This window comes from Tachyglossus aculeatus, chromosome 3 (genome assembly GCF_015852505.1).
Source record: "Tachyglossus aculeatus isolate mTacAcu1 chromosome 3, mTacAcu1.pri, whole genome shotgun sequence".
In the NCBI taxonomy this organism is placed as follows: domain Eukaryota; kingdom Metazoa; phylum Chordata; class Mammalia; order Monotremata; family Tachyglossidae; genus Tachyglossus; species Tachyglossus aculeatus.
The window spans coordinates 73,055,422-73,068,899 of NC_052068.1; the positions used below are offsets into that span (position 1 = coordinate 73,055,422).

General features: G+C 43.7%; 1 protein-coding gene across 1 annotated transcript in view; it reads left to right on the forward strand.

The window, feature by feature from the left end:
- Positions 1 to 13,478, forward strand: part of NRG3 (neuregulin 3) — a 1,039,421-nt gene that overhangs the window by 1,011,056 nt on the left and 14,887 nt on the right. Inside the window, exons 6-7 of the mRNA XM_038743407.1 lie at positions 1,296 to 1,422; positions 12,175 to 12,302. Coding sequence (XP_038599335.1) covers positions 1,296 to 1,422; positions 12,175 to 12,302 — 255 coding nt within the window. The remainder of the gene's footprint in view (positions 1 to 1,295; positions 1,423 to 12,174; positions 12,303 to 13,478) is intronic.

Genomic DNA, 13,478 nt, shown 5'->3' on the forward strand with positions numbered 1-13,478 from the left:
ATTACTATTACAATAAGGAATATTTCACTCCAATTCAGAAAGTGTTAAATTAGCCTCCAAAAGGCTAAATTACCTCTTAAAGAGCTGTTAAAGAGCTAAATTAGCCCCCAACCTTGATTACATTTTTTTTATGGTAAGTGCTTACTATGTGCTAGGCACTTTACTAAGATAATCAGGTTAAACTCAGTCCTTGTCACACAAGAGACTCACAGTCTTCATCCCCATTTTATAGATGAGGTAACTGAGGCACAGAGAAGTTAAGCGACTTGCCCAAGGTCACATAGCAGACAAGTAGCAGCGTCAGGATTAGAACACAGGTCCTTTTGACTCCTAGGTCTATGCTCTATCCACCCTCAGGTGTTGTGGTATATCTTCATCTGTGGGAGCACTATTGGCAAGAGAGGGGTGGAGGGGGAAGGAGAGGGCAAGTAGAGCTTTTTCTGTGTTTTGCAAGTCTGATGTTGTGCCCACCCAACTGCTGCTTGGAGAAGCAGCATGGCTTAGTGGAAAGAGCCCAGGCTTGGGAGTCAGAGGTCATGGGTTCTTATCCCACTTCTGCCACTTGTCAGCTGTGTGACTTTGGGCAAGTCACTTAACTTCTCTGTGCTTCAGTCCCCTCATCTGTAAAATGGGGATAAAGCCTGTGAGTCCTACGTGGGACACCTTGATTACCTTGTGCCTTGCGCATAGTAAGCACTTAGCAAATGCCATTATGATTATTATTATTACCCAAGTAACAATTTTAAATTTGCCACAAAAATACATGTAGTCATCTCCCTTCTCTCACTCCCTCCTTGCTCCTTTCAGTATTTCCAAGTGACGGCACAACAACCGCACTGTCACTCCCAGGGTGATGAATTGTCAGGGATCTTTGAAAAGGCTGCCCATTGCTCTGCTCACTGGACCATGCTCCCTCCTATGGGATGAATGAATAACGGTGTTGAACTTGTCCAAAAGAGCCATCGGCAGCTCCTCGGTTGCTACACATTAAATCCTGAACCCAAAATCCTGAGGGGCTTGAGAATATTGCAAGTAAACAAAGAAGGCTAAAAATGGCATTTACTTCTATCTCCGAAATAAGCTTAATTTACAGTGACCACTGGTTTGTATTAAGTAGCAGCTGGTCCCATGGCACTAAGATATATATCTACATTGGTTGATAATGTCCTAAGATATCTATACCTGCCAATTTCCCTTTGCCGTTTTAGCCAAAGATAACCAGGGGGACAAGAGAATGTTGTGTTCCCCGAATTATGCAGAACCACCAGCCTCAATGATTTTATTTCTCCCTGCAGGAAACAGACTAAAGAAATCCAGGGGCAGTTGAAAGAAACGCAGGACCCCAAAAATTACAGCCTCAATGCCTCCACTGTGATTGGCAAACGGGAGAGCACAGTTCAAAGCCAGATCCAGCTGCAAAATGTAAGTAACTGAGCCACATGCCAAATAGAATAAGCAGCCTGACTCAGAATGGAGCCTGGAGGAACATCATTGAGGTTGCTGGAGACTACATAGATGCCTGGAAAGAGCATGTGTGTGTGTGTCTGTGTGTATGTGTAGTAAGCGACATGGAGTGTGTGCAAGAGAGAGAGAGAGATAAGGAGGTGGAGGGTGAATAAATACTTCAGTGGGAGGAAAGGGAGATAAATATTTGTTTGAGGAAACAGAAATTGCCTCTCAATTTGATCCCTTAGCTCTATGAACCGCAGCTTCTCAACATTCCCAACAAGAAACCAGAGATGTTGGTTCAGGCTACTCTCAAGCCTAGAACTGCCTTTCTCCCTCAAAGAGCTCCATGGACACAACTTCGAGAAATGGTATTAGACACAAAGAACAAGAAGTTTGCCCTTCTGAAGTGGCTTTTCCCCTCATAGCTCCTGAACTCTGAAATGGCAAATTCAACAGTTTCTCAGAAACCATAGATATGGAAAAGCCACACAGAAATCAGAGACAAAAATGTTGTGTTAGACAAGTCCTAAAGGGTTTATCTCTCTGTGAGGGAGCCTGGGTCCTAGGGGCACTTTGTTTTCCCAAATTCTTGCTCTGAGATACATCCAGCTCCTCCCGAACAAAGATGCTGGAACAAAGGCACTGGTATGAAACCAGCATTTCAGGATAATGGGCAATCACATGTGATATGTTAATTCCTCTCTGAATGCTGAAATCACTTAGAATTTTGATATCCTTGTGCTTCAAAGAAATCATTACAGAATTTGCCATTACACTGCACAGAGCAGATGTACTTAGGCAGTGGGACTTGGAGCTCAGAAATGAGCATATTCTACTACTGAAGCATTACTCTCCTTCCCTCTCCATAGGTGGATGTGCAGGTTTCTCCATGTCAGACAGGATGAATTATCTGCCTCACCTCCTTCCCTTCCTTTTGGTTTATACTACCCCCATTTCTGCACGAGCTGGGTTGGGCAAGCCTAGGTCCTTCAATTCCCAGGGATGGCAAACCCTGGCCTGAAGCCCTAGAACAAAGTGGAGAGAGGGTCTGGCATGTCTTTAGGGGCATCATATGGGCATTCATTGGGTACTTACTTTGTGCAGGACACTGTACTAAGCACTTGGGGGGCTACAATATGGTTGGTAGACACAATTCCTGCTATCAAGGAGCTTGTAGTCTAACAGAAATAATTATGGCATTTGCTAAGCATTGACTGTGTGCCAAAAATTAATAATAATAATAGTGTCATTTATTAAGCACTTACTGTGTGCTAAGCACTGTTCTAAACACTGGGGGCGCTACAAGAAGATCAGGTTGTCCCAAGGGGGGCTCACAGTCTTCATCCCCATTTTCCAGATGAGTTCACTGAGGCATAGAGGCATCCCCTTCTAGACTGTGAGCCCACTGTTGGGTAGGGACCATCTCTATATGTGGCCAACTTGTACTTCCCAAGCGCTTAGTACAGTGCTCTGCACACAGTAAGCGCTCAATAAATATGATTGAATGAATGAATGAATAGAGAAGTTAAGTGACTTGCCCAAAGTCACACAGCTGACAATTGGAGGAGCTGGGATTTGAACCCATGACCTCTGACTCCAAAGCCCATGCTCTTTCCACTAAGCCAGGCTGAAAATTGTATTAAGCCCTGAGGTTGAGAAAATAGAAACAGATCTATTTCAAGGCCCTACTGAGAGCTCACCTCCTCCAGGAGGCCTTCCCAGACTGAGCCCCCTCCTTCCTCTCCCCCTCCTCCCCTCTCTATCCCCCCTGCCCTACCTCCTTCCCTTCCCCACAGCACCTGTATATACGCATATATGTTTGTACGTATTTATTACTCTATTTATTTATTTTACTTGTACATATCTATTCTATTTATTTTATTTTGTTAATATGTTTTGTCTTGTTCTCTGTCTCCCCCTTCTAGACTGTGAGCCCACTGTTGGGTAGGGACCATCTCTATATGTTGCCAACTTGTACTTCCCAAGCGCTTAGTACAGTGCTCTGCACACAGTAAGCGCTCAATAAATACGATTGATTGATTGATTGATTGATCTATGTGCCTGTTCTACCACCTGGGAAACTGGAAAGTTGGGCAGTAGTGATATAGACCCTGAAACACTAGCCAATGCCCATTGGCCCGTCTTTCTTTTGGGGAGAGATGAACAGGAGCGAGGAATGACTGTGGGCTGTAGTATTTAGAGTATATTGGCACTAAGAGAAAAGGATAAATTATTACTTGTTTTTATTTGCTTTACCACTCTGCCAAGTCCTGCTATTTCCAGGTCACCAAACAGACTCATAGCTATGGGTACCCTCATTACTTCCCAGATGCTAGGAAGGCTCCTGAGGAAACAGCATGGTCTAATAGAAAGAGCACAGGACTGCAAGTCAGGAGTCATGGGTTCAAATCCCACCTCTGCCACTAGTCTGCTATGGGAACTCAGGCAAGTCCTTTTAATTTTCTGTGCCTGAGTTAAATGGGGATTACAGATCTGTTCTCTTTCCCTCTTAGAAAATAAACCCCTCAAGAGACAGAGATTGGGTCCTATTATTGTATTGAATCTACCCCAGTATTTAGCACCGTGTTTGTCACATAGTAAACGCTTAACAGATACAAATAGTATTTTTAGGAGTGAAGACCTGACGAAGCATGAAGACACTTGGCTCCATAAACCCTTGTTTTTGATGGCATTTATTAAGTGCTTACTATGTGCAAAGCACTGTTCTGTGGCAAACACCCTTCAACTTGCCTTAGAGACACCATTTTTATCAGAGTCAGAAATCAAAAGATCAAAGGTGTGTTTTGGATCATGCTAGCCTGAATTCTGGCCCTTAATCAAAGGGGTAAGGGTCCCTGGGAACCCCTTCCATTCTCTTAGCCACTGATCAAACCCAATCACTACCCAGCGACTGCCAGCATCATCATCATCATCATCAATCGTATTTATTGAGCGCTTACTGTGTGCAGAGCACTGTACTAAGCGCTTGGGAAGTACAAATTGGCAACATATAGAGACAGTCCCTACCCAACCTGGAACCCACATTTCATTCACCCTCTCCCATTGGTGGAGTCAGTGCCCGAGTGAAAATTAGAACTTCTGTGGGGAATGACTTTTAAAACCCACCAACACCTGTTCAGGGAGGCCTCCCTTGAGAGTTGCAAAACAAAATCATTTTTGCAGCACTGTTTGATTCAGACCCAGATTAGGAGGTGAAAAAGCCAAGGAGCTGACATTTAAACCTGTCGTCAAACTCCTTATTCTTGAAGAGCATTTTAGCCCTGGCTGTCAACATTGCTCTTCAACAATTCCTATTCTTTCATTTACCCTCTTGACTCTGGCTGTGTGACTGTGGCAGATCTGGGAAAAAATTGCAGCTACTGTTTTTCCAAAGTGGACCTGCTTCATTCGAGCAGTCTAGTGGAGCATCACAGGCACAGAGCAGTTTAACAGGGAAGGCACTCCAAATCATGGAGCCCAAATGTAACATCTCAATTATGTCTGAACTCAAGGGTATGTAGTATATGGCTTTCAGAAAGCAAAATGGAGAAAATTCCTTCCCTACCTCTCACTGCCCAAGATGATTTTCCAGGGAAAAGGGAAAATCACTCAGCCCCTGCAGGGACTACGTTGTAGGTGGTTGATCACCAAAGTTGTTTTTGAAGTTGAACGTTTTGGACACAGCACTAACTGCCTTAAAACTGAGGCAAGGATCGAGCTTGGGAAATGGAGGAATAATAGGCAGTAAATACAAGTGCTAAGAAGGGCAGATAATGTTATAATGAAGCAGGTACATTTATGGAGTTGTCACTCCGAATTTCCCTCAGTTTAAGTTAATGATGCATAGTTCAGTGTATCACTAGGTGAGTCAGTCTCTTCCTCTCTGTCTCTCTCTGTCTCTTCCTCCTACTCTGCTTCTCTCTCTCCCTACTACTAGTATTAGGATGATATATACAAATCTAATGTAAATATAAACTGTCTTTCAAGGCCAAAGATGACACTATCGATGATGCTGTAAAGATTGTCACTGATTGTACTGCAGCATTTGTTCCCCATAATGCCTGATGTTCTAGTTTCTCCCTCTTAGATCCAATAATAGTAGTAACAGTACTCATTAAGTGCTTACTGTGTACTGAACACCATTCTAACCACTGAGAAAGAGTATACAGGTGGGAATTAGACACAGACCCTGTCCGTCACGGAGCTCACTGCCCTAACAGTTTCCGTATTTCTGACTGTTGCACTTATAATATTGTTGGGCTAAAAAAGAAAGAACAGCAATGGGGAAAATGTGAACTACTGAAATTCTGGTGAGGGAGGAGAAGGGCAAAATGCTTGAACAGAAGTCATTATAGTCCTCGTAGAAGCTCATGACTTGTAGTTAATTGTTAAACTCATAGTACAGAAGGCAAATAGTTTAAAAAGAAACTGACACAGAAGAGAAGAAATTAATCCCTCCAGGATCAGGAACAAATGATGTCACTGTTTGCCGCTCATTTCCTCATTGTGAAATGAATGCATTGGACATGAGCTCAAATAGCACTAGCAAATCTTTTCTTGCCAGGCTCTATCTGTTGGGGCCAAGGCAGCATGGAGTAGTGGATAGAGCATGGGCTTTGGAGTCAGAGGTCATGGGTTCTAATCCCAGCTCTGCCACTTGTCTGCTATGTGACCTTGGACAAGTCACTTCACTTCTGTGTGCCTTGGTTACCTCATCTGTAAAATGGGGATTGAAACTATGAGCCCTACTTGGGATGGGGACTGTGTCCAACCCGATTTGCTTGTATCTACCCCAGGACTTAGTATAGTGCCTGGCACATGGTGAGCACTTAATAAATACCATAATTATTCATTATTATTATCTCGAGGTTCTAGACTCATCCGCATATCTGCTTCCTGAGCAAAATGCGCCCCTTGATTCCGGTTGGTGGCTGATTCTAGTAGTTTCAGGAATGATCCATCTGGACATCCTTGTTGTAAAATATAGCTTTCACTTCCCACTGGAAAAAGCACATTTAATCCTTCAGATGCAAACATGTCTAAAGCAGACCTACTCATCTTTCCTTCCAAACCCACTCCTCCTGGCATTCCCATCTCAATCGATAACACCACCATACTCCCTGTCCCAGAAGCCCACAACCTTGGTGTCGTCTTCGATTCCGTGTTGCTTTTCAGCACTCACACTCCAAACCTGCCAGTTCTTCCTACATAAGAGCTCTCATTCCCATTTCTTCCTCTCCACCCAAAGAACTCTGGTACAAGCTCCGATCATATCGTGGCTAGACTACTTCTTCTGCCTCTTTGCTATTCTGCCTGCCTCCAGCTACTCCACCTTTCAATCTACCATGCATCAATTAATCAGTCAATCAATGGTATTAATTGAGCACTTACGGTGTGCAGAGCACTGTACTAAGTGCTTGGGAGAGTACAATACAAGACAGCTGGTACACACGTTCACTGCACACAATGTGTTTACAGGGAAGAGAGAAAATCACTCAGCCCCTGCAGGGACTACCTTGTAGGCGGTTGATCACCAAAGTTGTTTTTAAAGTTGAACTTTCTGGACACAGCACCAACTGCCTTAAAATTGAGCCAAGGATCGAGCTTGGGAAATGAAGGAATAACAGGCAGTAAATGTAAGTGCTAAGAAGGGTAGATAGTGTTACAATGAAGCAGGCACATTTATGGGATTGTCACTCAGAATTTCCCTCAGTTTAAGTTAATGATGCATAGTTCATCCCCCTGAAGCTTCTCTCAGCACACATCTTTCTACTCCTCTTAACTGTCTACTGGCTCCTGGAGTTTCTCTACATCAAATAAAATGCCTCACAGTTGGCTTCAAGGCTTTCCACAAACTTTCCCCACCTTATGTTTCAGCTCTCTTTGCCCACTATTTCCCAATCTGCTTTTCAGTCCTCCCAAGATAGCCTATTGACACTCCCACTTCCATTCCCTTCCTTACTCTGATCACTCATGTTGTTATTCCCTCTCTTCCTTCCCAAATCCAAGAGGCCACCGCTCTCTTCATATCCACAGCCCTCCTAAAACCCCATATCCTCTGAAAAGCTTTCCCCAGTTTATTATCCAGCACACTAAAGTGCATAAATCCATCAGCCACTGATGAATTACTTACCCCCATCTGCTGCACTTCTGTAGCTATGTTTTTCAATGGTACACATTCAGTGATCTATCATGACTACTCACCTTGTATATATTTTGAGCATCTCCCCATTAGAATATAAGCTTCTTTTTGGCAGGTAGGATATCTTTTCTGTGATTTGTATTTCCCAAGTGTCCAATAGAGTACATCACAGCAACTGGGCACGCGATAAATTCTAGTACAAATACATTAGGTTTGCCTGTTCACCTATGACTCTAATGCTCCTAAAGCTTTCCTCCTTCTGATAATGTTAGTGTCAGTCACCCAGATTATATACAGGATGAGAAGATCCCTCAAGAGATATTTTAATTGCCAGAAAGGGTCAGTTTTCCCCAAATCTGGAACATTAGCAGTTTCTCTCTTTGGGGAGGGGTTTGACATTAAAGGGTTAATTTTCTGGCCTGAAAGGCACTTTATCTCTGTGAAGTAAGAGAGCTTTTTCCCTAGTTTAATGATCCATTTTATTTTTCATACTGCAGACCAAACTGACTTTTCAATTTGGAAAGAAAAGATGCTTCAAGTTCTGCAGCTGGCCAAATTAGCACTTGAACCCTCTCACCTTATAATGCAGCAATCACTGATATTCAAGTGCCAAAGCCCCATATATTGCTTTAAGCTTCTTCAGTTCTCTATGTCCCCTTCTGTAATGTATGGATTCTGGCTGAGTTGGGGAAAAGAGGTAGGGGAATGAATTCAACACCTTAAATCTCCCCTGATAGGGAGCCTGCAAAAGATGCAGAATGGATACTCTGTAATCTGTAAAGAGCCAGGAGAGTTTGATCACTAATGGAAATTTGGGGTTTTCTTGCCTAGTTAATCCAGTGCCTATTGAAGTACCATTTCTCATGATAATTTTCATCTGGAGCCTCTGACTCTACTTCTGTTTCTGTGCCAGTGGAAATTGTAGCTCTCTCCATCACCGGCGTTAGAGGTACTGGCCTGATGATTGAAGAGATAGAAGAGCCTCACTAACAGCATTGCGAATGGAGCATCCTCAGCCTCCAGCACCGGATTGAGCCCCCTGGGGTGGGGGGTGGTCCATAAATAGTGACTGACTGACTTCCTGATGACTGGCCACCACCCTAGAGATGCCCTTCCTCCAGAACCCAAAGGAATCTTTTAGTAACCGAGCCAGTTCCTGCCCTGACAGGTTGTTAGCTCCCTGGTATGGCAGGGACAGTTGAAAGCTAAGTCAAAAAAAAATAAGAAATACAGTTGGCTCTTTGGTAATTATCCAAAGTAGACCTTTTGTTTCAGCTCTCAGCTGTAGTAGTGGTCACCCAGTAACATCACATCCTCCCGCCAAAAAAGGTGTTTGCTTTTCGGCTCCAGAAACATCCTTTTCATCAGAAACTCTGTGTTTATGTAGTCGCTGAAATTTTAGTAGTATTTACCGAGTGCCCACTTAGTGTGGTGCACCAAATTAGGTCTTGGGGAGTGCAGAATAATGAAGTGACAAATTCCCTAGACTGTGAGCCCACTGTTGGGTAGGGACTGTCTCTATATGTTGCCAACTTGTACTTCCCAAGTGCTTAGTACAGTGCTCTGCACACTGTAAGTGCTCAATAAATACGATTGATTGATTGATTGATTGATTCCCTGCCTACAAGGAATTTGCACTTTAATTGGGGAGAACTGCTGCTGTGGGTTCCAGTTCTCAAAGGAGAAAGAGCTCAGGAATTTCTCTTTTCAGCACTGTGTACTTGGCTCAGGAACAAACAAAGTACTGGAGAATGGCCCAGCTAGACCCAATGCAGGGACCCTCCCTAATGGGTGATTTAAGCATATTTAATGAAATGATCAGTCTGCTTATATAGGCTTGAACCTTGATAAAAATCTTCCATGTCACATTATTTGGGGTTATATCTCTGATAAAACATCCAGAATTTGGCCATCCCTAACTAGTTTGAAAAGTTTCAGCTGCTATTTTTACAGGTCATTTATATTATAGTTTATAAATCATGTATTTGGTTTATTTATTTATATTGATGCTTCTAGGCTGCCCACAATGAGGTGGGCAGGGAACATGTCCACCAACTTTGTTGTATTGTACTCTATCAAGTGCTCTGCCCAGAATAAGCATGCAATAAATACCACTGATTGATTGATTGATTGATTAATTGATTGATCATCCACTATGCAGTATTCCCTAGAGAAGCAGCGTGGCTCAGTGGAAAGAGCACGGGTTTAGGAATCAGAGGTCATGGGTTCTAATCCCAGCTCCACCACTTGTCAGCTGTGTGAATTTGGGCAAGTCACTTAACTTCTCTGTGCCTCAGTTACCTCATCTGTAAAATGGGGATTAAGAATGTGATGCCCATGTGGGACAACCTCGATTACCTTGTATCCCCCCCCCCCCCCAGTGCTTAGAAGAGTGCTTGGCACATAGTAAGTGCTTAACAAATACCAACATAAAAGAGATGGGGTAGAAAGTTAGAAGCTCCATATTCTTGCCCCAGCTCTAGCACTTGCTTTGTGTGTGACTTTGGGTAAGTCACTCAACTTCTCTGGACCTCAGGCACCACATCTGTGAAGTGGGGATAAGACAAATGATTCCCCTGCCACATAAATTGTGAGTCCCATGTATGGCAAGAACTATACCTGACCTGATTATCTTTTATTTTCCTTAATGCATAGCACTGTTCTGGTTTCAAAGTAAGCACTTAATAAATACCTCCACCACCACTACCATCATCACCATTATCATCATCATCATCATCATCATTGTCAGCTTTTAAGGCATTTAAATCCTGTGTCCCAAAATTATGTTCCTTTCTGAGAGCATCTGCATTCCCTACTAGACAAGAAGCTTCTTGAATTATGGCATTTTTTAAGCACTTACCATGTGCCAGACACTATACGGAATGCTAGGGTAGATACAACTAATTCAACCGTAGTAGAGGCCATTGGATTTGGCAAAAAGGAGGTCTCCAGTGACCTTTGAGAGGGCGGTTTCAGTGGAATGAAGGGGATGGAAGCCAAATTGGAGGGGGTCCAGGAGGGAATTGGAGGAGAGGAATTTGAGGCAGTAAGTGTAGACAACTCACTCCAGGAGTTCAGAAAGGAAGGGTAGGAGGGAGATGGGGTGATAACTGGAGGGGGCTGGGAGTCAAGGGAGGCATGTTTGAAGGCAGAGGAGAAGAAGCCATTGGAGAGTGAATGATTGAAGATGGAAGTTAAGGAGGGAAGGGGGGAAGGAGCAAGAGCTTTTATAAGGTGGGAGGGAATCAGTTCTGATGTGCCTGTGGAGGGGTGGCACTTGAGATGAGGGAGGAGATCTTCTCTGAAGATACTGCTGGGAAAGATGGGAAAGTAGAGGAGGGGGTCGAGAGGAGGGGGGATGGAAGGGGTGGGGTGATTTGGGGGAGCTCAGACCTGATGGTGTTAATTTTCCTAATGAAGTAGATGGTGAGATTGTTGGGGGTGAGGGATGGGGAGGGGGAGGAATGGAGGAGGGGGAGAGACGGGGGGCCTGAAGAGGGAGTTAAATATCTGGAACGACTGATGAGGGCGATGGGCATGGGTGTCAGTAAGGGAAGAGAAATAGTTTTGCTGGGCAGAGGAGAGGGCAAAGTTAAGGCAGGAAACTACAAACTTAAAGTGTACAAGGTTGGCCTGGTGTTTAGATTTCCACCAGCAGCATTCAGCAGCTCGAGCATAAGAGTGAAGGAGGTGGACAGTGGAGGTGACCCAGGGCTGTGGGTTAGTGGTGTGAGAGCGAAGAAGGGGTAGTGAAAAGAGTGAGTTGAGTTGAGTAGAGAGGGTGGAGTTGAGAGCATCTATTTGGTCATCAAGAGTGGGCAAAATGGGTAGGGAGGTTAGGTGAGGTGTGATGTGCTGAGAAAGATGGATGGGGTCAAGAGAGTGGAGGTCTCTGTGTGGGAGTAGTACGGATTTATGGGGAGAAGGAGTGTGAGAGAGGAGGCAAGTGAGAACATTGTGGTCAGAGAGAGGCATTTCAGAGATGGTGAGAGTGGAGATTGTGTAGGGGCCAGAGATGTTAAGATCGAGTGTGTCCAAGTTGGTGAGTGGGCGAAGTGAGCTGGAGCAGGAGGCTGGTGGAGTTGAGGAGTTATAGGAAGCGGGAGGCTGAGGAGTCACCAGGTACATGCATAGCCCACATGGGGCTCACAATATTAATCCCCATTTTACAAATGAAGTAACTGAGACATAGAGAAGTGAAGTTTCTTGCCCAAGGTCACAGAGCAGACAAGGGTACCTGTTTGAGGGCAGGGATTATGCCCACTGATTCTATTGTGTTGAACTCACCCAAGCACTTAGTACAGTGCTCTGCATAGGGTAAGTGCTCAATAAATACCATTGATTGATTGATGGACTGCCTAGTGGAATTCTGAGGTTTAGGGTATTCAGGATTTCTAAACCTGAAGATACAAGATTAAGGGTGTCTCCGGCATATGCACTGTATTTAGATTTCTCCAATAAAGTCCAAGATGTAGAAACATAACAAAGATCCACAAAGCACTTTTGCAGTCTTCTCCTATCCACTCGAGCAACATGTAGTATAATCCTCTGTTAGCCAATTGTTTTTATTTGTGTTTCTACAGTATTCAAAAACAGAAAGGCATCCTGGTCATTCAATGGATAAAATGATGGAATCGAGTTTTGCAGATTCTCAGTCTTTCCCAGAAGTCTCTTCTCCTGACAGAGGGAATCAATCCATCAAGCCACACAGGTAAGGAAAGATTATAGAAGGATCCATATATCACACATGTCAGACAAGTCACCTAGTCACTTAGGCAAGTAACTGCAATGGGAGAAATCAAACCAGTGTCCATAGACCCAGTTCCACCCAATTCATTAAACGGATGTCTAGGCATTTCCTTGCATTGTGACTGTAAAGTTAGTCAAGGTGTTCACAAACAGTACTGCCTTGTGTGAGAAACCTGAAGGAAGTCCTAAAAAGACCCCATCAAGAAAGACTGCATCAAAACCACAGGCACAGATCAGTGAATAAAACCATTACCATCTGAGAAACTATTAAAACCCCCAATTTTTCCTGATCTCCTGCCTTCTCTCTGTTTGGAAAATTAATGATTCATTCTCCCTTAGGCAGATCTTGCATAGTTTTCAAGCATCCCACCTATTCACTTCAACAAATGGGACTTGAAGCTGGGCTTGAGAATACCAGAACTGATTTCCTTAGATAGACCCAAAGCCACCATGTGGTTTAAGACTTTTTGGAAATGTTTCGAAGCAACAAAAAATAAGCCTTGGTAAACCCTTCTGCTTCAAAGACAGTCACTGTGTATTCTATGCAATGTACCTCATCATGGATGGTTTTCAGCCTGTTAAGGATTTTTCTTCTTTTTTTTTTTTTGAGGGTTTTATCACTCAGTTACCCAGTTCAAACCTATGGAAGTCAATTGGAGATGATAACAACAAAAGCATGCATCTGTAAAGCATCTTTGGCCTGAGGGCTTAAGGATTGCCTCTGGCTTATCCTTCACAGAGAATTCAGGATTTTCTTTCCATTTTCAGATGGAGATACTGAGACCCCCCAAAGGATCGGTTAAAGGGGCTTGCTTGCCAGCATCCCAACAGAAGCCCATGATGGCGTATTGATTCCCAATCCCCGCAATCTGCTTTAGTCACTTAAACCTTTGCCACTGGCTCAGCTTTAAAGATAAAATCCCCAGGACTATGATGTTAAACCTATTTCTAATTTCCCTTGGTAATAGTCCATCACAAGGAATTAAAATGGCTGAAGTATAAAAATGAATTATTTCCCGTTTCTGGAAGTGCAGCTTTTCATAGGCTCTGGCACCCAATCACTTTATTCCCATTTCTGATCACGATATTGCTTTCACACTCTGCCTACCCCATGTTTCCTGGGAGTGTCTCCCATAAA